This window comes from Adiantum capillus-veneris, chromosome 11 (genome assembly GCF_014529385.1).
Source record: "Adiantum capillus-veneris isolate H3 chromosome 11, ASM1452938v2, whole genome shotgun sequence".
Lineage (NCBI taxonomy): Eukaryota > Viridiplantae > Streptophyta > Polypodiopsida > Polypodiales > Pteridaceae > Adiantum > Adiantum capillus-veneris.
The window spans coordinates 76,594,020-76,620,194 of record NC_140941.1 but is presented as its reverse complement, the minus strand read 5'-3'; the positions used below and the strand labels follow the sequence as shown (position 1 = coordinate 76,620,194).

The window sequence follows — 26,175 nt, the reverse complement described above, 5'->3', positions numbered from 1 at the left end:
TAAAATTGATGCATGTATTGAGTACATTCACAACATGCTTTTTCTTGTGATGTTAGTACTTTGTGGGAGACAAATAGCTTTGATCGGCATTGTTATGGACATAGAACACAAGTTATTCTATGGTCCCTATTTTATGATGATGAGGTGCATGGTAGATATGCAGGAAGATATCACGCTGATTTTTATGCTTTTGAAAATGAAACCTTCGATATGAAAGGTATGCAATCCTACATGTTTGATAGAGGTGAGTTGGATATTCTTGATATCATGAGCGCATGGGCTTTTGCTTCAAGAGAGGTAGCTCTTGGTAAACCAAGTGTGTGGTTATTAGATGAAATATGAAAATGGGTGGTGAGAAGCCACACTTTTTTGGTGTTTATCATGACCTTTGATGCCTTCTTGGGATGCACTTGTTGCTAGAATGTGTACATGAAACACTTGAACGTGTTTATCATGACCTTTGATGCCTTCTTGTGATGCACTTGATGCTAGAATGTGTAACACTTGAACGTGTTCCATGGTTGTTTGGGAGGCAATATTTTTACAGAATGATGTGGGTCATTCCAAAGACTAAGAGTTGGTTTTTTAATGCTTTTGGACCTCATGGATGTAAATAAAGCATCTTGTACAAAGTGTACAAAGGCGGTGTGTGGTAGTTGTCTTTACGTATATGTGACAATAGTGCAGGGTACATGGTTTTTCTATTTTTGTACATGGAATTGAGAAAGTGCTCTAAAAACATGAAGAAAAATTAACTTTTTAGCAACTTTTGAACGTGAGTGAGAAGCTACTCGCAAGTGCAGCCTGCACTTGCGGTGAAGGATGGGATTTTTTTTAAGTAAAGGTACCCATGTGTGTATGCAAGTGCCTTGGTACTTGATTGGAGAGAGTCTCTCATCAAGAAGGCCATGAACATGGAGGTTTAGCTTTGCAATTTGATTCTCATTCATGTTTGATTGGTGATGAAAGCTACGCGGAATAGAGCTCTTTTCTTCGCCCTTGCTTTCTACTAGGGTTTCACAGTGAAAACCCTATGGTATACTTATGAATGGGAGAGGTGTTCCCGTGTTTTCCATCACTTTTTCTGAGTTGGCTCGATCCATGCCAGATCCCTGATATCCTTCAAGACGTTACTGAGACAATGTGAAACACGAGAAAAGACGGTTATGTGGATGCAAAAATGAGTGCTCTCAACGAAAGGTTTTGGAGCTCCTGGAGGTCTGCTAGCAGTCTCTCCATCCATGGCAATCTCGTCAACATTATCCAACCTGATGATCTAATATGGCACGTGTCTACTAAGCAGCCACTACATCCATGCGCTTCTCAGAATCATGGGCGGAGACTAGTACATCTCTGTGCACGCCAATACGCAATATGAGTCCACGGATTGACCTCTTCCTTGTGTCTCTCCACTTGTCAGTATTGAGGGTAACCCTTGCTCCTACCAGGCAGCTTGCTCAACGAACCAGTTCTCCCTATAAGCATAGTGTGCAAGGTCTTCAAAGTTGGGGGCATAGTCAAATCCTCTGCATGCTTATTTAAAAGTATTTTGGACCTATCCTAGCCAAGAACATGAAGAGGCTTTTGAACTTAGTATATAAACTTTATATATGCTTCCTTGAAAGTGTTTTGGACCTATCCTGGCCAAGAACATGAAGAGGGTTTAGAACTTAGTAAGGATAAATAATGTCAAATGTTACAGCGTACTATGCATATCATAAAGAACATAACGTTTTTGTGCAGTCTTGAAGAGAATATAATCGCGGTAGCAGAAGTGGGCAACAGCAACATCGTTCTTGATGTCGTATATGTAGAAGAACTCAAAAGCTTTCTGGCCTTTAATATGGCAGCACCATATCTTTCAGAAAAGTAACCGTGTTCATGTGCCACCATAAATGAAGGTTTGTTTTCTTTTAAATGACCAGTGAGTACAGCCTTGAGAAGTCTACGACTTGCAATTTTCCAGGACAGACATATTCTCATACTGCCACAAGACGTTCTTTGAATTCGCAACATTGCAACACTCCTCCTCTCGGAATGTCAAACATTATGTGGAAACGCATGTCATGGATACTGCCACCCATTTTCTTGATACAACAGATCTGAAAAGAAATTTGTCTTTGACATGCACTTTTGGAGAGCTCGCTACAAAAAGCTCCCTCCTCATGCGCTCCAACCTCCATATAAACAGGGAAACTAATTCTTTCAAGTACATAATTTTTAAACATGATGATTGTCCATACACAAAATGTCCTTGCTGCTTTCCACCAGAATTATATAAAGATATTTTTAAATTGCAAGTTGTGTTATCATACCCAAACATTAAGAAAGAAAGAGAGCCAAAGAAAGTCAAAATATTTATAGTCTGCAATTCAAAGAAAGCTGAATGTGCGTAAGTGATTAGAAAGTAGTCGGAAATCTTTTCCTTGCCAAGTACAAACACTAAAGACTCAAAGCTGACCTTCCATGTGTATTCTCAATGCAAATGAGTCGTGTTGTTGGAAAGTGCACGTCATTTGCACGGATTGCTGCTTCAACCTTAGTAAGGTCCATGGTTCCATCTGTTTCATTTGGCACTATATGTGAGTAGACATGACCAAGTGTTGAAATGCCACCCTGCTCATAAAGGTGTATGTGGCTTTCAGAACCAATGATTGCTTCACTCCCACGAACCTGTTTATAGATAAATGTGAGACCATAGAATTATAGGTCAGTGCCATCACAAATTAATACTAGCACTGTAAACAAGCCTGTTGTAATATTTTTCATCACCCTCTCTCCAAAAACTCATTCTGCTCAGATTCTTCTTACAATTTCAAAGTCCTATTTCTGAACAGCTTCCTCATTCCAAATAACTTCACATATTCTCATAACAAAGCTAGTTATACCTGAGTAATGAATAGCCAAATGGCCAATGACACTGACCAATGACACCATCTACTAGTTAATCCTTAAAATGTGTCACAGGCCCCTGTTCGTTCCAAAAAAAGTTTGCACACTAATTTTCTTTTCACTTTGCTAGCCTAACGTCACATGTACCTAGCAAGTCAACAAATGTGATAAAAGAAGACATTTGGAAGTCACATCCACACTGCTGCATTTCAACAATAGAGCTCAAAACACAACACTTACATCAAGGTCATCTTAATTGTTGAAAGCCTCAGATCTGCCCTTTTGCAGCCAGCATTTAGCCCTTCATTCCTCTCACAATGAAAGTGTAAGTCAGCCCCAGATATACACCTTTGTGGCCATCCGCAACCCATATCAAGTCCAATTTCATTGGTGCATTACATCATCCCCAACGGAGGTGCTTCATCTTGAAAAGTTAACAACAGAGCATCATCCATACATTGGAGTTGAGTCTTGCATGTGTGTACATTCCATTTACACAATGTAAAGCAAATACCACATCGGTAATGGTTTGAGCCGGGGGGGGGGGGGGGGGGGGGGGGGGGGTCCTTGATAGGTGGAGAGAGCATGGCAATAGCCTCTGAAAGATAGGCACTTCGACCAAAAGCCCATTCAAAAATTGTAAATCAAGAACCAGAGCCACCAAAAGCCATGAGCGGTGAAGATGACATTGAGCAGCTACGAGAAGCTCCGTGTCAGGCAAAGCCCGCCAACTGGAAAAATTTGACAGCAAAAGGTAACCGAAGAACAGAAGGGAGAGAGCAATTGGGGACAAAGGTGAGGGTGAAGAGGCAACTGACGTCACCAAGAGACTTCAACATGAGAACACAAGGTGGATAAAAAAGCACTGCACCGGAGCAGACAAGGAGCTTTCATCCACAAGAGCGAGCAGTCCACTTGCTGAAGGTGACTCCTAAAGACCATAACTCAAGAGGGAACTCCAAGAGACAGTGCAGGAGGATCTGAAAACTGCGTTCAAGTGCCGAAGAGTCCTTGGAGAGCGAGGAGAGAGAAGAGTAGCTTTCCGGCCACAAAACAAGCCACAACCAGCAAGTCAGAACAGCAAGCGAAGCAACAAAACCCCCAAAAAACCCACCCAAAAGAGGATGAAAACAAACAAACAAACAAACAAAACGAAAACAAAAGCAACATAAACTCAAAGGACATGCATCCACAGACACACCCGAAAGCAATTCCTCAAAGGGCAACGAAACACTCTCTCTCTCTCTCTCTCTCTCTCTCTCTCTCTCTCTCTCTCTCTCTCTCTCTCTCTCTCTCTCTCTCTCTCTCTCTCTCTCTCTCTCTCTCACACACACACACACACACACACACACATACACTAAAAGATACAATCAAGAACCACCAAGAAACAAGGAAAGAAAGGAACGAAAAAAGGAGCAAAAAGAAAACAAACCCAAACCAAGCAGGGCACCAACGAAGCAGCTGGACCAACAGAGGGAGAAACGCTTGAACAACTCCCAAGGAGTCTGCAGCAACAGGAGGAGGATGGCTGGTGTGGGAGGCGAGGTCGTGCAAGCAACCTTCTCCAGGCGTCCTGACGGTCTTCATGTTTATGGATGATAGGCAGCACCTCCGGAAGCGGGAACGTGGCAGAAGAAGAGAGAGGTTTTGTAAACCTTAAGCATGTTAGAGATCAGCCGATGGTGGCTCCACTATCTCCCGGGAGAAAATTAGGGAGTGAGGGCTTTTTTGTGGCTGTGCCCGGCCGTATTTGGCGTAGACGTACCTTTCTCGGCAATGCACTCCACGGTGTTGCCCACCCAATAGGCTGGCATGAGGCAGGACCCCCGTTCCTAGGGTTTCTCGGGGTCTGAGTCTCGAGGCTTCTGCATTTCAGCTGACCGTACATTTAACTTCGGTGGTCACTTTGTCAAAGTGCAATATAAAAGGGTCAGGTAATGAACTCGTCTGCAACCATGAGCAAACCTCCTCTCGAGACCGGGCAGCCAATGGATCTCGGATCTGATCTCCTCGTACACAAGCTCCTAGCGTGAACCGCCCATCGTACGGGCACCGCAATCACCTACAACTTGCAAGCACAAAACACTGCGTGTAGGTTGTCTACACACCAAGGAGAGGGAGCGCTAGAGAGAGAAAATGAGATCGCTGAGAAAAACGCGAGAGATCGTTGGTGGAGAGAGAAAATGGCCGCACACTACAGATAACACTAGCAAGCTGAAAACGCTAGAGAGAGAGTGTGCCCAAACACTAGATCTCTGCACTGAAAACATGCCAAAAGAAAGGGGGGGGGGGGGGGGAGATGGGTCTGTATATATAGGGAATTCTGAGAATGGCCCTACCTGCTTGGAAAAGCCCATGATCTTGAAAATGGCTAAAAATGCTAATAAATATGTAAACTCACTGACCTGACACACATATTTAGTAGCAGAAATGCAGAAGCCTCGAGACTCTGACCCTTGGAAACCCTAGAAACGAGGGTCCCGCCTCATGCTAGCCTACCGGGTGGGCACCGTGGAATGCATCGCCGAGTAAGGTACGTCTACTTCGAATAAAGCCACAAAACAATCCTCACTCCCTAATCTACTTGTGGGAGATACTGGAGCCATCATTGAACATGAATCTGAACTCTTAACACCCCCTCTTAGCTCCTGGACGGGAAACAAGTCCAAGAAAGCTAGCATGAGAGGATAATGTCGCCTATGAAAGAGGTTTGGTGAAGATATCAACAGGGTTATTTCACATCGGAATGTACCCTAGTCAAATAGAGCCATCCTTGGTCTTTCATGAACATTATGGTACTATATCTCTATATGCTTGGTTCGAGTATCACACACCGGATTCCTCGCAATGGTGATACAACTCTGGTTGTCAGAGTACATCATGGTCGTCTGCTGAGGAAGCCCATCTCCGAAAGTAGCCTCCGTAACCACACTGACTCACCTGTAGCATTGCAAACAGACTTATACTCTGCCTCTGTGGAAGATAAGGCAATTGTCGGCTACTTCTTGCTGCTCCCTGAAACTGCTCCTAAGCCAAAAGAAAAGGTGTAACCTATAGTCGACCGTCGTCCATCTGGATCTCCACCCCAATCTCAATCATTGCATCCTCGTAGAATGATTTTGGAGTCTGTACCTCCAATCGCATAGTGAATGCCTAATGACGCTTTCCTTGGAATACCGCAGAGTCCGAAGAGTTTGCTCAGTGTGACTTGGCAGGTCTCTGCAAGAAAGAACTAAGAAGTCCCACTCGGAAAGTGACATCAAACCGAGTGTTGAGAACCCAAATAAGAGAAACGATGAGTGTGCGATACTTTGAAGCATCTGCTGCATTTGAGAGGTCATACTTTGACAACTTCCGATTGGGATCCATAGGGGTTGAGATAGGTTTACACTCAGTCATACCAAATGCTTCCAACAACTCTTGGATATAGCACTCCTGACAGAGAAAGATGCCCCCCTCTATATGCTATATCTCCAATCCAAGAAAGTAGTGAAGCAAGCTGAGATCTGTCATCTCAAACTCCTTAGCCAAGGTCTCCTTAGTATTGCGGATGTGCTCAACATGGCTACCTATAATCACTAGATCGTCAACATAGAGGTTAACAAGTGTAACCAATCCTCCCTCACTGTAAATGTATAAATCTAGGTCTGTAAAAAATGTCGAAAGGAGTGTCGTAGGAGGAAAGAATCTATCTTCTAGTACCACGCTCGAGGGGCTTGCTTCAGGCCGTAGAGATCCTTTAGCAACCTACAAACCATGTCTCTGAAATCTGGATCCTCGAACCCTAGAGGTTGCTCCACATGAATCTCCTCTAAGTGACCATTCAGAAAAGCCGAAACTACATCCATTTGAAAAATCGGCCACCCGGAAAAGGCGGCAAGCAAGTGCAAAAACTGTCGGAATGGTCGCAACCTAGCAATCAGTGCAAAGGTCTGGTCTTAGTCCACACCCTTTCTTTGATAAAATCCCTTTGCAACAAGCCATGCTGTCACAAATTGCTGACGTGTCAAGCCACTGAAGAACGGAGCCACTATGCAGATCCTGATTAAGGGTCCTAAACCCTAAGTGAAGAGGTATAAGCAACAGAAGATGAAGCAGAACCATCACACACACACACACAAAAGATACATAGCCAATTGATGACGTGGCAGATCTATACGGACAGCCTGGATTTCACGATGACTGTTGACGTGGCAAACTGTATGGATTTCCGTGAATTGCATTGACTTGCTGACGTGGCTGACGTGGCAATTGTACAGATTTCCGTGATTTATGCTGGAAGCTTTTGGGCATTGCTTTTGGGCCAGTTGCTTTTGAGTTTAAAGCTTTTCACTGTAACTGCTTTTCAAGCCAAGGCCCTTTAAATATGAGGCTAGGGCTCATTCTCTGACATGCTTCTGGACGAAGGTGCAGAGGATGGAGTACCGGCTTGTACTTTGATGATGCAATATAAACAAATACCGAAAGGGGCGCCAAGGTTTGGGGCCAATACTCTCTGGTGGAATTCCGCCACTTCGTGTCGCGTGCTCTCTCTCTCTCTCTCTCTCTCTCTCTCTCTCTCTCTCTCTCTCTCTCTCTCTCTCTCTCTCTCTCTCTCTCTCTCTCTCTCTCTCTCTCTCTCTCTCTCTCTCTCTCTCTCTCTCTCTCTCTCTCTCTCTCTCTCTCTCTCTGTGTTCAATTGTAATTGAAGTGCTAAAAGTCTCTTCAGTTTGTTCTTTTCTATTAGCACGTGGTGCACGTCTTGTGACAGTGGTATCAGAGCATCAGGCGTGTGCTTTTCTGAAAGCATACCGGTCCTACAAAGAGCAGACAGAGCAAACCAGAGACTATTGGAATTTCATTTGAAGTATCTTCGGGTCTCGACCCCGGACTTATTAGCCACTCCCACCCTTACTTCATCACGCATCGGGCGCGCTTCTATCTTCACCGCTCGTGTTTTATAGTCCATGAGTCAACACTTGCAATAGAAGGATCAAAATTTGTTTCGAGCTACTGTTTTTCTCGGATGCAGTGGTGGATGTCTATAGCTACCAAGCTGCACACTCCAAGGACTTGGCAAGCTTTCAAGAAATTATTTGCCCAAAGTTTTATGGTTCCCGACATTTTCCTTCGGAGTGCAACTTCTGGCAGTGGGGTATCCTGAAATGCTTGCCATGGAAACCCTAGCAGATTATAACCTTAAATTTCTCGACATCTCTCAATAGATGTCTCTTCACAAGCTAATGACCTTGGAGGTCCGATGTGATTGCTATGGCTTGGGATTACGATCGCCGCCATAGAGGAACACTACTGGTCGAAGAGCTGATGGACCATGTTGTGGTCGGCTACGACCTAATGGAAGAAACCTAACGCTAATTTTTGGTGTAGGTTTCAGGATGGGAAGTCGATCGACTTTTCGAGCTTGACTCATGTCGAGATTGCTTTTTAAGTTTAAGTTCTGTTTGAGAACTTATTTGGTCACCCTGTTTGAAATTTGTTTGAAATGGATGGTATCTGTTTTGAACCTGTTTGGTGCCGATTTGAAATGTTTGACTCTGGTTTTAATACTGATTACTTTGATTGGTGATTTTACTCCCGGGTGTAGTAGTGAGAAAACTGTTTTGGTATTGTTTGAACCTCGGAACGACACATGCCGATGTCTGGAGAGCGTTTCGTTGTATGTTTGAAAACCTCGCATTCAGCAAAATACTATCAGCCTGTCAATATTCGTAAAATCTCAAAAAGAGATCAATGACTTTATTCCATCGAGGTAACCTGTGACAAAGGAGCGGAGTAACTCCCTTCTTGTGTAGTCCTCACTGCACCAGATTCAACCGGCTGATTCATCGGTAACTCTTGGAATAGTCGGTGCTAAACCAAAAGCTTCAAGGTAAAGCTCTAAAATCTGAGGAGTATCCGCTATGTCCTCCTCCTCTATCCACTTTGCATCTAAAGCCGGATAATTCCTCACCCAGAATAAATATTGGAGTGTCAGCTAACCTTTCACTTTCCTTTCCTTGTGAGCCAAGACTTATTCTGGAATGAGAATCTCCTCTGTCTAAGGTTGCTCCTCTAGCTCCTTGTCCACTGGCACTTCACCTTGTTTGAAAGCTCTCAATAATCCATAAGCATACTCTTCCATGGTCGATCTTGAATCATGTAAAGGATGTAGACTTTGTGCCATTTGTACTTCACCTTTTGACATACACACAAAATCTGTAACAAACTGCTAACGTGTCAAAGCCTAAAGAATGGAGCCAACTTGTACATGCCGACCGAGGGGCCTAACCCCTAAGAAGAACAAGTAACAGAAGAAGTCCTCCCAACTTATGGGCACCCCGTCTGATGGGGCCCCAAGTGACATAAAGGATTAAAATAAAGCAAGACCCACATACACGCAAAAATTGATGATGTGGTAGATTTCCAAAAATTGCGCTAGCATGATGACGTGGCAGGCAATACGGATTTCTGTGTTTTACGTTGCTGATGACGTGGCAGCTGTACGGATTTCCGTGATTTACGTTGGCAGCTTTTTGGCTTTGCTTTTGGACCAGATGCTTTTGAGTTTGAGGCTTTTCACTGTAAACTGCTTTTGGAGCCTAGGGCCTTTAAATATGAGGTTAGGGCTCATTCTTTGGCATGCTTCCTGGAGAAGGTGCAGAGTCTGGAGTACCGGCTTGTACAATCTTGATGAAATATAAAGAAATACGGAAAGGGGTGCCAAGGTTTGAGGCCAATACTCTCTGGGGTGGAATTCCCGCACTCCGTGTCGCGTGTCGTCTCTCTCTTTCAGTTCAGTTGTTATTGAAGTGCTAAAAGTCTGTTCAATCTGTTCTTTTCTATTGGCACGTGGTGCCCGTCTTGTGACAGTGGTATCAGAGCATCAGGCGTGTGCTTTTCTGAAAGCATACCGGTCCCACAAAAGAGCAAACAAAGCAAACCAGCAATATTTGGAATTTATTCGAGGCATCTTCGCCCCGCAACCCGGACTTATTAGGCACTCCCACCCTTACTTCATCGCGCATCGGGCGCGCTCCCGTCTTCACCGCTCATGTCTTACAGGGCATAAGCCAATTAAGATCACTTGCAAGAGAAGGATCCAGATTTGTTTCAAGTCACTGTTTTTTTCTTAGAAGCAGTGCCATGCAGATGTTGATGTCTACAGCTACCAAGCAGTATACTCCAAGTACTTGGCAAGCTTTCAAGAAAAATTTTGCCCGAAGTTATATGGTTTCTGACATCTTCCTTCGGAGTGCAACTTCTAGCAAAGTGGGGTATCCTGAAATGCTTGCCATGGAAACCCTAGCAAATTATAACTTGAAATTTCTCGACATCTCTCAGTAGATGTCTCTTCACGAGCAGATGACCTTGGAGGTCCAGTGCGATTGCTATCTTGGGACTACCATCGCCGCCAAAGAGCATTGTTTGTCTAAGAGCTGATGGACCATGCTGTGCTCGGCTACGGCCTTATGGGAAAAAAAAAACTAACCCTAATTTTTGATGCAGGTTTCAGGATGGAAAGTCGGTCGACTTTTCGAGCTCGGCTGATGTCAAGATTGCTTTTAAGTTTGAAATTGTGTGAGAACTTGTTTGGTAATCCTGTTTGAAATTTGTTTGAAATGGATGGTATCTGTTTTGATGCCGATTTTCATTATTTGACTCTGGTTTTAATACTGGTTTCAATGATTGGTGATTTTACTCCGTCTTTGAACTTGTTTTGATGCCGATTTGAATTGTTTGACTCTGGTTTTAATACTGGTTTCAATGATTAGTGATTTTACTCCCGGGTGGAGTAGTGAGAAATTATGTCATAGAATGCTTGTTCATACTCATGGCCCGTACCCTTGTGGTTATTTGCGGGGGGAGTATTGAATGATTGAAAAGTGCTTTTTTTTTTCTTTTTTTTCCTCATGGCCGGACCCTTGTGGTTATTTACGAGGGGAGTATTGTTGTTGTGACTCCCGGCCAACGAGTTAAGCAATTAAGGAGTTTGGTAGAAAATACCCGAATGGATCTAGAACCAACACCTAAGAGGATCCAGATTACAGACACCGTGTTCCCTACGCAACAACAACCTCACCAAGTCCATAGACCCTTAGCTATACCTAGTGTCATCCAAGAAGAAAGTGACTTAAAGTCATGGGAAAGTGGACGTACTCACTTCTTGATGGAAAGAATGTTTACAGAGGGACTACCTAATCCTATCGAAGAAATGGAGATTCCATCTTTCCCACGTCAAGGGGCAAAAGCCCAAAAGGTGCCATTAAACCTTGCCAAATTGATGGATTTCATGTCTTCAGAAGTTAGAACCACCATCATATCCAAACTATATAAAAACCCTGAGCTAGTCTCAGCTCTTCGAGCCTTCCTCAATGGAGAACTGAAGTTTGGGCTACCACAATTTGCACAGATGGATGGAGCTGGGGAGATGCCAATAGAGGAGGAACACTTAGATCCACAACCCAACCTAGATGAGAACCTTGTTATAGAAATACCTGTTAACAAGTTGGCACAATACTTTGAGGGTGATGAATCCAATGCAACCATACCAATCACTACTAAGGGATTAACTGTGAAGGGAATCCTTGATGGTGGCACTGGGGTTAGCATTGTGACTAAAAATTGCTGGGAAACTATGGGAAGACCTCACCTTGCGACCACTACCATAGCAGTGAAGATGGCCAATGGGTCTATTGTTAAACCTATTGGGATGCTAGAAGATCTCAAGGTCAAGGTCTTCGAACATAAAATAAGAATTACCTTCATTGTTATGGATTCCTCCAAGCACACTATGGCATCGGAGATGATCTTAGGACGTCCTTTCATGAGGGAAGCAAAAATGGTGCATGACTGGTCTAAAAACCATGTCTACTTGCAGTTCCAAGATTCTGTCATTCGAGTGGATCTTCTAACTGGTCGAGCACATCCTCTAGGAAACAGGTTTATAATTGATTATAGATCTGACACCACAGTTCACTCGGCCCCATTGCAATATTGTTACACGTGTAAAGCGGACATTGATGTTGGGGAAGATTCTCCTTATATGAATGTACTACTTGGGATGACTGAGTCGGACAATGTGGATTGGGTCCACCTAGCAGCAACCATAGACACTTGGGGAAATAGAAGGACCTGGGTAACACCTGAGGGGGATGAAATGCCACCATTCATACCCTTAAATATGCTAGAAGCAATGCATATAGCTTCTAATGACCTACAAGATGAAGGTTTGATTGGCATTGGAACCAGTAGCGCCGCACAAGACTATAGCCCACACGATTTGGGGTCAGAATCATCAGTTGAAATTGACTCTGAGGACAAAGAATCTGAGTTAAATCTTAGTGCAAATGTGGGAAAAAACCATTCAGGGCCCAGTGGTACCCCAGATGACAATCTATCCAAGGGAGCACAAGACACAAGAAGCGATTCATCTAGTGAACTAGATGAATCTTCACTAGAGATCGATCGTAATAAAAAATTAGACAAGAAGAGTAAGAGATATAAGAGGCGACGATATCGAGCAAATGTGCGTGCTAGAATAAATGAAAAGAAATCTACCACGGAACGGCTTAATTATACATGGGCATGTGATGCTCATCGGAATTTGGTAGATAACTGGGGTGAATACCTTGAAAGCGTTATGTGGTGTAGTCCACAACCCATTGACATCGCACAACTAGAGGCTACAGAGAAGCCAAAGTTGAGCCATACCGTAAGGAGACGACAAAATCGAGAGTTAGTTCAACAACAAAAGGAATCTGAAGTGAAATCACAGTCCACAAAACAACAGGACCCCACAGACTTACACCCTGCACCTGAACATTTCAAATCCTCTACCACAGAGGAACGTAAGGTTGTGTATACAAAGGCTCAAAGAAAACCTATCGATGGGAGAAATGGAGTCTATGAAGGTCCAGTGATAGTTAAGGAAATAGAGTTAGCAGACCAAGGAGAAGAGTCCAAACCTGTTTTCATTGCCCAAGATCTGACAGACTCAGGAGTGTGTACTTAAAGAACTTCTCAAGGAATTCAGGGATATATTTGCCTGGACATGTCATGATATGAAAGGTGTTCCACCGTCTGTGGTGCAACACACAATCCCCATGAACAGCATGGCTAAACCAATTCAGCAACGACCTAAATATGCAAAAATCATTCAAGAGATTGAAAAGCTTGTGAAATGCAGATTCATATACCCTATGACCTGGATGGTTATGCGGGAGGAGTATTAAGAAGTCTGAGTAGTGGTTACTCTCAGCACCTCCAAACGACACAGGCTGCGGTCTGGGGGGCGTTTGGTTGTAAAAGGCCTCTATATCTCCCGGCCCGGACCCTTCTAGGTTATGCGGGAGGAGTGATGAGGGAGTCGTTGAATCTCTCTCGGCCCGGACCTTGTTAGGTTATGCGGGAGGAGCGTTCATCGACAACTTTATGTTTCTATATCTTGTAACATGCATATGTGAGCATTTGAGTTGCATTGTGATGTGCCAATTACTGAATATTCCTAATTGGATGAGATTGCCTGGGTATGTAATTTTTTAGTGCATCAAGACACCCGTGGAAGATCAGTAAAGTCTGGGTGTGATGGCTAATTTTACTACGCCAGAATATCAAGAGTTCCGATCTGGACGAAAGGAGAAGCCAACTCCTTGATCAAAAGAGCAAAAGAAGAAGCTAACTCCTTGATCAAAACAGCCGAAAGGAGAAGCTAACTCCTTGATCAAAAGAGCAGAAAGGAGAAGCTAACTCCTTGATAAAGAGAGCAAACTAATTGTCCCTCGGAATGTCCCTCGAAAATTTTTGAGCTACCTTGAGTTGTTTTGCAGATATGTTGTAATTGCGGACGATTACTCTCTTTCAAGAAGGGGAGATGTAACAAACTGCTGACGTGTCAAAGCCTAAAGAATGGAGCCAACTTGTAGATGCCGACCGAGGGGCCTAACCCCTAAGAAGAACAAGTAACAGAAGAAGTCCTCCCAACTTATGGGCACCCCGTCCGATGGGGCCCCAAGTGACATAAAGGATTAAAATAAAGCAAGACCCGCATACACGCAAAAATTGATGACGTGGTAGATTTCCAAAAATTGCGCTAGCATGATGACGTGGCAGGCAATACGGATTTCCGTGTTTTGCGTTGCTGATGACGTGGCAGCTGTACTGATTTTCGTGATTTACGTTGGCAGCTTTTTGGCTTTGCTTTTGGACCAGATGCTTTTGAGTTTGAGGCTTTTCACTGTAAACTGCTTTTGGAGCCTAGGGCCTTTAAATATGAGGTTAGGGCTCATTCTTTGGCATGCTTCCTGGAGAAGGTGCAGAGTCTGGAGTACCGGCTTGTACAATCTTTATGAAATATAAAGAAATACGGAAAGGGGTGCCAAGGTTTGAGGCCAATACTCTCTGGGGTGGAATTCCCCCACTCCGTGTCGCGTGTCGTCTCTCTCTTTCAGTTCAGTTGTTATTGAAGTGCTAAAAGTCTGTTCAATCTGTTCTTTTCTATTGGCACGTGGTGCCCGTCTTGTGACAAAATCATCCACGTCCTTCTGAGCTGAGGAAAATAAAAGTAACTCTCTACCACATTAACTATCACCTCAATGCTTCTATGGCCAACAAAAGGCCAATTATGGCAAACCATCAACATTTTTGGTCGCAAAGCCCTTGTCATACAAAACTTGGCCTCACGCATAAGTAACCCTCATTGAGAGAATATTTCGAAACTATTCCCCCACTCTAAACTCTCAAAAATCACATCAAAGTCTGGATCTTAAGTGTGTTGCTCCCTCATATCATCAAAATCATGATGAAAAATGGTTGCGACTACAAAAATCTGTGGCTTGCAAAAAAAAGCATCTGCAAACACATTCTTCTTGTTCTCAAGGTAGACAATCTCAAAGTGAAACTCGGACAACAAATTTGCCCATCTCATCTGCTTGTCGCACAACTTCAGTTAAGACAAAAAAAAATCATTGACTTCGATGATATGTGTGCATTCTAAAGTTTTCAGCAAGCAAATAATGCTCCCAAGAACTCAAAGCATGGATACCCCCTAAGAGCTCCTCCTCGAAAAATCTAGGCAACCCTCTCTAATTTCAAGAGCACAATTCTGATAAGCTACCAAGTGGCTGCTTTACCACAACACACAAACCTTCCATCATTCACACTGAATTTCCTCCTCATTTGAAAAACCATGAGGGCTACTTTGACATTGGTTTACTACAACAGCCTTTTTCATGGCATGATTTGTTCCTCTCAACAATGAAAAGCCAAGAGGTAGATCAACTCTTGAAATTAATCATGATTTCTTCGACAATCTTAGATTTGTCACAATTGCAAAGCTCAACAGATAAACAATATACATATATGCAAAATTCAATGACAGAGTACCAAGCACAAACAAATCAAACAATGAACATGGAATACGGTGATAGAAACCAATAAACATTTTAATAGCAATAAGAATAGGAATCACAAAGCACTCACAAAAAAAATTGATTATGAAGAGAGGCAAGCATATACGAAAAATTTCGTTTAGGAAAGATAGGTAAGCGATATATGTAGTCTTTTCAATGTAAACCATGAAACTCCCGCAATAACATTTGCTTTGTCAAGCCAAATCTGTCTTTTGCAGTGCAAGCATAACCATTCAATAAAGAGTGAGTATTGTTCAGGCATGAGCATGAAAAAGTCCAACCTCTTCAGTGGTGAGACCTCAAGTGGTGGTCCCACCACTTGACTTGTGCAACGGCTCAGTTGGCTTTTATTTGGGCTGCTTTGTCTCTAGTGTGTGATTCGCAAGGTTACCGAGTGAGACCTTCCCCTTTACAACCTAGTTTCCTAGCCATAATAAAGCCCTGTGGCGTAGAGATTCCCACGAGAATCTCATAACAGAGGAGACATTTAACCAACAGAAATCTTTTGGTGCTTGAAACCAACAAGTTGAAAGGGACAAATGATTCCCTACTTTACCTCCGATATGTCCAGTTAAACATACGTTGAAGAAGCCCAACAATTAAGCTGATATAGAAGCATCTTAACCCCACCAACACCTCAAAGAAAAAGATAGGGACCCTCAGCTGAGAAAATGACATACTCACAAGCAAACACCCAGAAAGCGCACAGCATAATGTGCAAGATTGAGAATTACAAGAGACAAAGTACGGTCACACAAATAGATGAAAGGCTTGAAAGAAAACAAAAGGAAAAGATAAGACGGACTGACCTCACAGTGAACCAGGACGCTGATGAGGTTACCCATGGTACCAGAAGCCACGAAGAGACCAGCATCCTTACCACAAACTTGAGCCATTTGTTTCTGGAGGCGATCAGCTGTGGGGTCCACACCCAACACATCATCATCCACCTCCGAGCTGGCCATTGCCTGGCGCATGGAGAGAGTGGGCTTTGTGACTGTATCTGACCTCAGGTCCACAATCCTCTTAACACAGCCATTCACAGTTTGTTGAAGGTCAGCCATTTTGAGCTCAATTGGCCTGCAAGAACGGCAATGAAGCCTTTTCAGGCTGAAATAGAGCAGCCTATGAACGCACATGTGCTTCTAGAAAATTTAACAGTGCTTTTCTTGAATAAGCACAAAGAGATGGTGGCGCTTTAATTGCACCCATATAATCAAAGTTGAGTGACCGTTAAAATGGCTGAACGAAAAGGCCGAGACCCACCTTGATCAAGATGCAGAAGTTGGTTCGTGTTTCAATGAGAAGAAGAAAGCAGAAGCTGAGAGGGCGAAGACACGTTGTGCTTCAACTTGCGGAGAAATTCGCCCAACAGCTGGTTCAGCAGAGCAGGAAAAACACTCCTTGTTCTTCTTCTTAGAATGTGGAAGAGTCGCCCACTAATGTGCAAGCTTTCATAGCTTCTACAGGAGCAGCCGTTTTGTTTGAGGTTGCGCTTGCATGCATGGGGAGTTTTCTGCGTTTGGCTTTATATGGGGGCCATGCTTGGGCTCTTGACGTGGCATTTCAACCCTCAGTCATACGTGGACACCCCCGCTTGCTTTCCTCGATAAAAATTCTCCTCGAAGGTGGAGTCCTACTCACACTCTACTCGATGCACTCACGGAATTGATTCCACAGTGGTGGGAGCACTCACAAAGTCACTAGACTCCACTGCCTCTCTTATTAAGGGAGCTTTCACACACCCTTCGGCAATGGCCCGGATAGCAAGGCCACCCAACATCACAACAATAAGCTAGCCAGTGGTAGTAGCCACACACATCCCTAACATCCTTTCTAGCCAGCCAGAACCTTTTCACATCTTTCAATCGTGATGTGGAGGATAGATGGGTGAGGTTGTTTGAGGATTATGCCTTATTAAGTGATGAGTTAATCTACATCAATACGAGAAGTTCTCAGAAAATCTCAAAAACTGTTTTCAATTTCCAAAAACCAAGAATCGAAAAACCAAGCTAGCTCCATACTCTCAAAGCAGTATCACAACAATCATAGGAAACCTCTTAATAATTTCAAATCATCATAGGAGATTAATTGCCCAGTATCCATTTCAAATAATCCATTCTTTGTAGTTCCTTTTTTAGAATAGTCTCTTTCTCTCTTTTTTAGGCTCATTAGTTTATGTGATCAAAAAATTTGCCATAAGAGATTAAAGATCAACTAGCAATTCGTATGACCATATCAGCAACCAATAAAAAGTAAGCCACTCAGAAAAGGTATAAGTTTCACGTCTAACTAATGCTTGCCTTCTTACATTGTCCCAAAAAGACCGAGCAAGACTATTGAGAGCCCACTAACAAATCAAGCTTTGTCAAAGATAGCAACATAAGCCCTATTTTAGAGATTCTCTCAATAATCAAGTAAGGCCCTTAGAAAATAGCTGCTTCATTTATTTATTCTTTAAACAAAAATCAAAGTCCGCTTTAACCCTATTTAAAGTCAAAAAAATGAAGTAGACGTAAGGTAATGTAATATATTAGCCAGACACTCAGAAACTCGGTTGAGAGATTTGTTGTGGATATAAGAGCGAAGCGTTCATAATTAACACATTATTAGAAACTTAATGATGCGTTAGAGTTGTAATGCAAGCAAGGATACAAAATAATTGGCTTGATGAGAATGTACAAGAGGTGCTCTTGCATAGAAGAGCTATTGATGACATAAGCCGGATAACATCATAGATAAGGTAGCATAAATATCTAAAATATTATTTTAGATAATGTGCCACACATGCTACTAGTCTAGATCTATAATGTACCACACATGCTACTATGTCACAAAGGTATTTATAGCTAAGAGGTAGTGCATACACTATAGCTAGAAGTCAGTCGAGCAATAGACAACCCTCCCCTTGGGCATGGACTATAATTGAAGACAAAGAAGATGATCCACATCAAGATGACAATACAAAATCCACTCCAGGATGACAAGCCTCCCCTTAAACAAGAGAAGTTAAAAATCTTTAAAGTATGTCCTCATTTTCCTCATAGTACACATGATTGTTGCTTCCTTCATGAAAGCATTCTTCTTCCATTTCTTCTGTTATATGTGCTCCTCCTCGTAGTTGCTTCTTAAAAAAATGATGGATATTTGAACACATGTTTTGAAATGTACCTACTCCATAGGGTTGAGAATGCTTCGAGAATGCAACATCCGGGAGCATAGAGGTCTTGCAAAATGCCCAAAATACCATGCTACAAACCATAAAACAATAGATATACATACCTAATGAATGGCACCAACGCATAAACGAGAATAGTGCACGAATTGAGAGAGATAGAGGAAGAAAGAGAGGGCAGAGAAGAGCACGTGCAAGTGTACCTCCTCAAGAGGAGTGCCACACAGGCATAGAGAGAAGAAGTGAGAGAGGAGAAGAAAGACACAAACACTGGGTGTAATCTCCCCCTGTGCAAGATTGAGCATTTTTCTCTTGCACGTCTTTATTATAGATTTCTTGAATGCTCAAAAATTAATGCAGACCGTCCACCCAGACATAAAGTGACCATATCTCATAAATAGCATTGTAATAATATAATATAAATAAACTTGATATCCTTTTGCATTTTCCATTGATCGCTTATACTTTTGCCGCATGTCAGTTGTAATAAATAAACATATTGCTATGAGTGCGCGAATGCGGTGCGTGTGTGAAGAGTGAGAAGGGGGGAGAGAGAGAGAGAGAGAGAGAGAGAGAGAGAGTACACAGATGTGGGTGGAGCTCCCAAATCTCACTGTATGAGCACAATGTGAGAATGAGTGAGAACTCCTTATTCTTTGTATATGTATAAAGAATAAGAAGATAAATGTGAGCGGTCGGACACTGGCCAGCAAACACGGGCAAAGCACGGCGAGGCACCACCTTTACCTAACATTCTCCCACTAAAGGTTGTGTGTCGATAAGTGGCGACAAGACTAGCCTACAACTAGTATATACAAGAGGTGAGAAAAGACGGCTCTCAACCTATGTCCACCGGCTCACTCTGTAACCGCTCTAGTGTAGATGCAACATGCATACCACTAGGGCTAGAGCTACGATGACACTCCTGCTGCAGGTATCGAGTGACGACCTGCATGGCTCCACAATGCACAATGCCAGTGTCAGTCATCCCCAGAGATATCAGTGTCTGTGTGAACGTCACCACAAGACAAATGCACAATCTGGTCTCCATGCAACACATCCGCAAAAGAGACACGCCTCATCTCTCGCTCCAAACATGGCTGCAAAAATACACAGAGACTACACTGCCTCGTGTGTGAGAAATATGCAAAGGGTATACTAGACCACTCCTAGCACCTCTGGCTATCACCAGTGATCCCCTATGCATCTAAAATGATTGCTCTCCAAGCAGTACACAATGTCCACTACTCTGCAATTGACGCATTGAATGTGAGTCCTGGTACATAATGTACATCTCGTAGTGTAAGCAATGCACCACTAGGCAAGAACATGCATACATGTTCTTGCTCTTTTTCTGCAAAATTCAGCAATGGCTTGCTACACAAGCTGAATATACATGCCTAAGCTGAGATCTGACACTGCCGAGCTGTATCGACCTCCGTCAACCTCCGTCGCTTCCGTCTCGTCGGGAAGCCGTCGCACGCGCGTCGCCAAAGCTCTGATACCAATTGTGAGTGCGAATGTGGTGCGTGTGTAGAGAGTGAGAAGGAGGGGGGGGGGGGAGAGAGAGGGAGAGAGAGAGAGAGAGAGAGAGAGAGAGAACACAGGATGTGGGTGGAGCTCCCAAAACTCATTGTATGAGCACAATGTGAGAATGAGTGAGAGCTCCTTATTCTTTGTATGTATATTGAATAAGGAGATAAATGTGGGTGGCCGGACACTGGCCGACAAACACAGGCAAAACACGGCGAGGCACACCACCTTTACCTAACAATTGTTGTATTACCCTTTCCATTACATACCTCTCCGTTAGAAAAGCAATTGTCCTCAATTGCTAAGATAAGAATCTACAAATCATACTTGTCAAAATAATGGCTAAAATTATGTCTCAAAAGTATCATGGAACAAAAATCATAATTAACAAAAACATTTGCTTACGCCTGTCGTCATCCACATACTGCATATTCTAGTTTCTCATACCACGAGAATAAGCAATAAATTTCATATCCTGATGTATTAGGATATGACATATACTATTGTATTAGGATATCATTGGCCACACTCATTGGTCAGTAATCAATTCTCATAAATTTTAAATCCAATTCCTTACATAATGTAGCAATCAATCATTATAAACCAAATCCAATTGCAGTTTGAATTCCAACCTAACCTCACTTTCATTATACACCTGGGTAACAAAATCGTACTAAGGGTGATGGTGCCCAGCCATTGCGGCATAATTTTGTAATCGATATTGCCTAAATTGGCAAGTCAGCACCAAACAATCGTGTTGCCTAGATCAGTGAATTTGCACTTCTGCTGCCTGAACCAACGAATCTGCACTATTATTATTTTGAAGTGGTGAATCTATTGCTTGTGGTTTTGCTACCTAAATCAGCGAGTTTGTACTCGTATTGCCTAAATCGACGAATGTGCACGGATAATTAGTATTGCCTTGCTGCAAACGGAGGCAAGGTGGCCCTACAAAATACCCCAAATAGCATAAACAGACAAATCTGCATACCTAACGAATTGCACAATGCATTATCCATACTATATGCGAATAGAGAGAGACAAGGAGCGACATAGAGTAGAAGAGCACGTGCAGATGCACCTCCTAGAGCGAAGTGCTACACCAGCACGACGAGAGAGGAGAGGGAGTAGGAGAGAAGAATAATGCAGACATTGGGTGCAATCTTCTCCCGTACAAGAGTGAGAATTTTCCTCTTGCATGTTTTACTTATAGATTTCTTGAATGCTCAAAATGAATACAAACTGGCCGGCCGGTCATAAATGGCCAAAGCTCATAAAGAGCACTTGAACAATATACATAAAATATATATCTTGTGCCATAGTCCATAGCTTGGTTAGCTTTTTCCACATGTCATCTGCATTAAATGATAAAAATATCAATTCTAAGATAAGAATATGCAAATCAAACTTGTGAAAAAAAGTGATTAGTATTCTGTGTCAAAAATATTACGTAGTAAAAGAAAAATTTATGAAACTAAACAACATTGCTTATGCCTGTCGTCATCCACATTATACATACTACCTATTCTAGTGTCCCATACCACCAGAATAAGCAGTATATGTCATACCCTGATGAATCGGGATATCACTAGTCACACTCATCATTTAATAATCAATTCTTATCAATCTCAAGTCCAATTCCATAAATACTGTCGCAATAGGAAATTGTCATATCTCAAGTCCAAATCCAAATATCCGCCAATATATATGCGGGTAACAAAAGCATGCTAGGGACAATGATGGCCAGCCCACTACAGCATGATTTTTGTGTGATCGGTGTTGCCTAGATCAGTGAATCTACACTCGACGTGCTACCTAAATCGGTGAATCGGCACTTGTGTTGCCTAAACTGGCGGATTTGCACTTAATATTGTTGAAAACAGTAAATGTCTTATTTATCAATGTGCTGCCTAAATCGGTAGATCTGCACTTGTGTTGCCTAAACTGGCGCATTTGCTAGTGTGTTGCCTAAATCGGTGAATCTACACCAGGATGAGCACTTACACATTGCCTAAACCAGAAAATCTGTGTGCTTGTGATCAATGGACTAGACAAGACATAAAGGAGAAAAATATTTACTATGTGTTTGACACCACTTTGGAGTACATCAAAGTACTTTCAAACTTTTGTTCATTAATGCTAAGTACCTCAGCTCTCGTGAGTATCTACATAGCTTAATGTCAAATGTTCTCAATAAAAACTCCATTTTGTTACAAGCTCAAGCCATAATATGAGAAGTGGCTAGATTCATAGCTCAAAAAATAACATGAAAAAAGCAGAGAGGTATTGGATATACGTACCTGGATGATATACTGCATTTGGAAATATATAAACTAATGTGTGCATGGCGAGAGAGGTATAAGTAGGATAAAGCTACAACTATCAAACTTACACCATAGTATAGTTAACAAATCCAAAATGTGTTAATTTTGTGTTGATAATTGGCCATGAAAAAAAAAGAATCGTATTAGTTTATATACTTGAGAAGGATAGGATGGTCACTTAGTATGTAGAATTTGATTCAATATAAGTGTTTGATTGCACATTTAAAACGTACAGTCTTGCCGCCTTGACTCGACAATCGCAAAGTTAAAAATAAAGTAAGATGGACTAGAAACAAAAAGTGATCCATAACATTGTTGAAACTGAAATGTGAGACAACTAAGCGGAAAGAAAAACTCTACAGTTCTAACTTAATAGCATAGATCCACTAGAATCACAAACAAACATAAAATGTAGGAGCCAGATCCAATTTGATTATATAGGTCAATGTAAGAGACAAAATTACATTGATTACTTACAGATGTCTACTAAGATTAGCCTTGGATCGATTAGAAAGTGATATGGAATTGATATATTGTTGATTGTTAATATTGTAGTAGATTTAAATCCTAAAAGATAACATCTAGCCATCAATTGTGGCAGACTGCAATTCAAACATATCTGTTCAGAAAGCAAAAAGCATAGATATATGGAGAGAGAACAAGAATCAAAATATATATGTAGGAAAGCCTTGCAAGTATAATAGACCATGGTTATCATGTCCATTGTGCGTGCGTGCGTGCGCGCACGTGTGTGTGTGTGTATGGGTGTGTCTGTGTGTATGGTTACACCGACAATGGACACCAAAGTAGGGATTATGGCATTTCTCTAACTTCACATAGTCACCATCTTCATCCTTGTCATCAGACAAGTTTGCACATAATCCATTCACCCTTTTTAGCCTTGTAATTTTCTTTTGATAAAGACTTATAATAAATACGTCAATGATCATCATATATGTCATGGATGCTTGAGAGTCAGTCATTGCCTGCATCATAGCCTACATCATCGCTAGAAGGCTCTAGAAGAATCTAGAAGGATCCAGAATATTCTAGAAGTTCTAAAAGTATCAAGGAGTTCTTAGAAATTTCTAGAAGCATGGAGAAAATTCTGGAAGAATCTAGAAGTTTCTGGAAAGCTCTAGAAAGTTGAAGAAGGATCTAGAAGGTTCTAGAAGAACTAGAAGGATCAAGAAGTTTCTAGAAGCTTGGAGAAGATTTCGGAAGAAGCTAGAAGTTTCTGGAAAGCTCTAGAAAGTTGAAGAAGGATCCAAAAGGTTCTAGAAGAACTAGAAGGATCAAGAAGGTTCTAGAAGATTCTAACCTCCTCCAGAAGAACCTAGAAGGTCCTAACCTCCTAAAGCAACCTCCTCAAGCACTATTATAAATAGGGGTCTTGGGCCACAAGCCCCTCAGTCTTGCCAACACCAGTTGTGAGCCTCCTATGAGGAAATCCCTCTTCTAGTTCTTGTCTTATGTTCAAGTCTTGTCCTTGCAATCAAGCTTTGTCTTGTACTCAAGTCATGTAATCCAAGTCTTGTATCTAGCTCTCTTAATAAAGTATTAAGTCTTGTAATCAATATTAAGCTTATCATCAAGTCCAAGTTCTTGTACATTGTGAGCGCCTCCTCTTGCTCTCTTCTAGCTCTATACGTGCTCATAACAGTTTGGCAAGACTACCATCTCTTAATCTTCTCAAGCCATTATGGAGCTGACGATGGAAGGTGTCATCAACGCATTGCAAAGCATCCAAGCTCAATTACAAGAACTTAGCGAAAGTAACGCTCAACTTTAAGCAGGGCAATCCCTAATCTTGGGACCGGCGTTGCAAAATCTTCAACGTCAAATTCAAGAGCTTCAAGAGACAAGCACATATCAAGCACAAGCTGCAAGATCTAGCTATTCTCAACAACATAAGAAGGAGCCAAAGGTCAGCATGCCTGAAAAATTTGATGGGACTAGATCAAAGTTTAGAGGTTTTCTCCATCAAGTGCATCTCTTCATTCGAATCCAACGAGAGAGTTATCTAGATGATGCCTCTCAGGTACGGCTCTCTCCTGGTTTGCTCCCTTACTTGAAAAAGAATCTCCTCTTCTTCATGACTTTGAAGCTTTTGTGCGGGAGTTCTGTGCAACCTTTGGGAATACTGATAGAGCAAGGGTTGCTGAAACCAAACTTAGAAATCTCCACCAAGGATCAAGACCTGCATCTGTCTATGCATCCGAATTTCAACAACTCACTTGTGATCTGACTTGGCATGAGGAATATTTCATTAGCCAATCTCGGTGGGGATTAAAGGATGACGTAAAAGATCTTTTATTGACTATGCCAAAGGTTCACACACTAAGCGAGTTCATCTCTCAAGCAATAGAATGTGATTGGGAGACAAGAGAGGCGTCTTTGGGCACCATTGCGACCCCAAACAGAAGTGACACATAATGGCTACACACCTCAATAGGGCCATGAATCAAGCATTGAGCCCATGCAAATTGATTCAGCACGATTTCAACCTCTCTCAGCCCAGGAGAAGCAAAGGCAAAACATTAATGGCTTATCTATGTATTGTGGAGAGCAGGGGCACATAGTTTGACAGTGTCCAAGGAAGAGAAGGATGAAGGTTCATGGTGCAATGGCCTCAACGTGTTTGGAAAACACGAACGTCCAACCCCAATAGAGACCGACCGGTTGGACGAAAGACAAGCAAAAAAAGGTCTCTTTCTTCCCGCTGATTCCACTTCAAGTTTTATGCTACCAGTCAAGATCCATATACCGGGTAGGCACATGGATTGTGAAGCATTACTAGATTCAGGCTCAACGGCGTGCTTCATGGACAAAGAATTTGCAAAAGAACAAGGCATACCACTTGTGGAGAAGTCTAATCCAGCAACTGTAGAAGTCATTGATGGTCGTCCCCTCGCTTCAGGGGATGTCAGGTACGAAACTCACCCCATAGAAGTAACATTGCAAGAGCATGTTTCAAGAACAGCGTTCAATATTATACAAAGCCCAAGCAGTCCAATTTTTATTGGGCTACAGTGGCTTGAATTACATAATCCTGACATCGATTGGAGGGCTTGGAGAATTGAACCACGAAAAGTCCAAAAGAAGAAGGGAAGGCATAATAGGCCTATATATCTTGGAGCCAAGGTCTTCATGCGTGCAGCCAAAAAGTATCCAACTTTCCTGATATTTGCAACACCAACTGACACATCGACAACAAAAATCATGGAGGCATTGCCACGTCAATATCAAGATTACAATGATGTTTTTGAGAAGAAGAATGCAGACCTCCTATCGGAGCATCGACCCTATGATTGTGCTATAGAGCTTCAGGAGGGAACCCAACCCCTTTTTGGCCCAATATACAAGCTATCTCAAGATGCATTGGTAGAATTACAAAAAAATATTGATGAGAATCTTGCTAAGGGGTTCATTCGGCATTCAAAGTCCCCATCAAGAGCTCCAATACTCTTTGTAAAAAAGAAGAATGGAACTCTCCAGATGTGCGTGGATTATAGGGGCCTAAACAAGATCACCGTCAAGAATCGCTATCCCCTTCCCTAGATCCCAGAGCTTTTTGAGCGCCTTGGCAAGGCAAGAATATTTACAAAAATAGATCTTCATGGTGCTTACAACCTAGTCAGAATCAAAGAAGGTGATGAATGGAAGACAGCCTTTCGGACAAGGTATGGCCACTTTGAATATACCGTCATGCCATTTGGTCTCACAAATGCCCCAGTTGTTTTTCAACATTTAATGAACGATATCTTTTGAGAGTATTTGGATTATTTTGTGGTAGTATATTTGAATGATATCTTGATATTTTCCAAGGATCAAGAAGAGCATGAGCACCATGTACTATTAGTAC

At 42.3% G+C, this 26,175-nt stretch overlaps 1 protein-coding gene across 1 annotated transcript in view; it reads right to left on the bottom strand.

Annotated features, from left to right (window-relative positions):
- Window positions 1-16,808, bottom strand: part of LOC147447475 (putative low-specificity L-threonine aldolase 2) — a 79,734-nt gene extending 62,926 nt beyond the window's left edge. The window contains exons 1-3 of the mRNA XM_086523262.1: window positions 16,545-16,808; window positions 16,088-16,358; window positions 2,462-2,673 (exon numbers count right to left, since the gene is read on the bottom strand). Of these exons, the coding sequence (XP_086379388.1) occupies window positions 2,462-2,673; window positions 16,088-16,342 (467 nt within the window). The 5' untranslated portion in view covers window positions 16,343-16,358; window positions 16,545-16,808. The remainder of the gene's footprint in view (window positions 1-2,461; window positions 2,674-16,087; window positions 16,359-16,544) is intronic.
- Window positions 16,809-26,175: the final 9,367 nt, after the last annotated feature.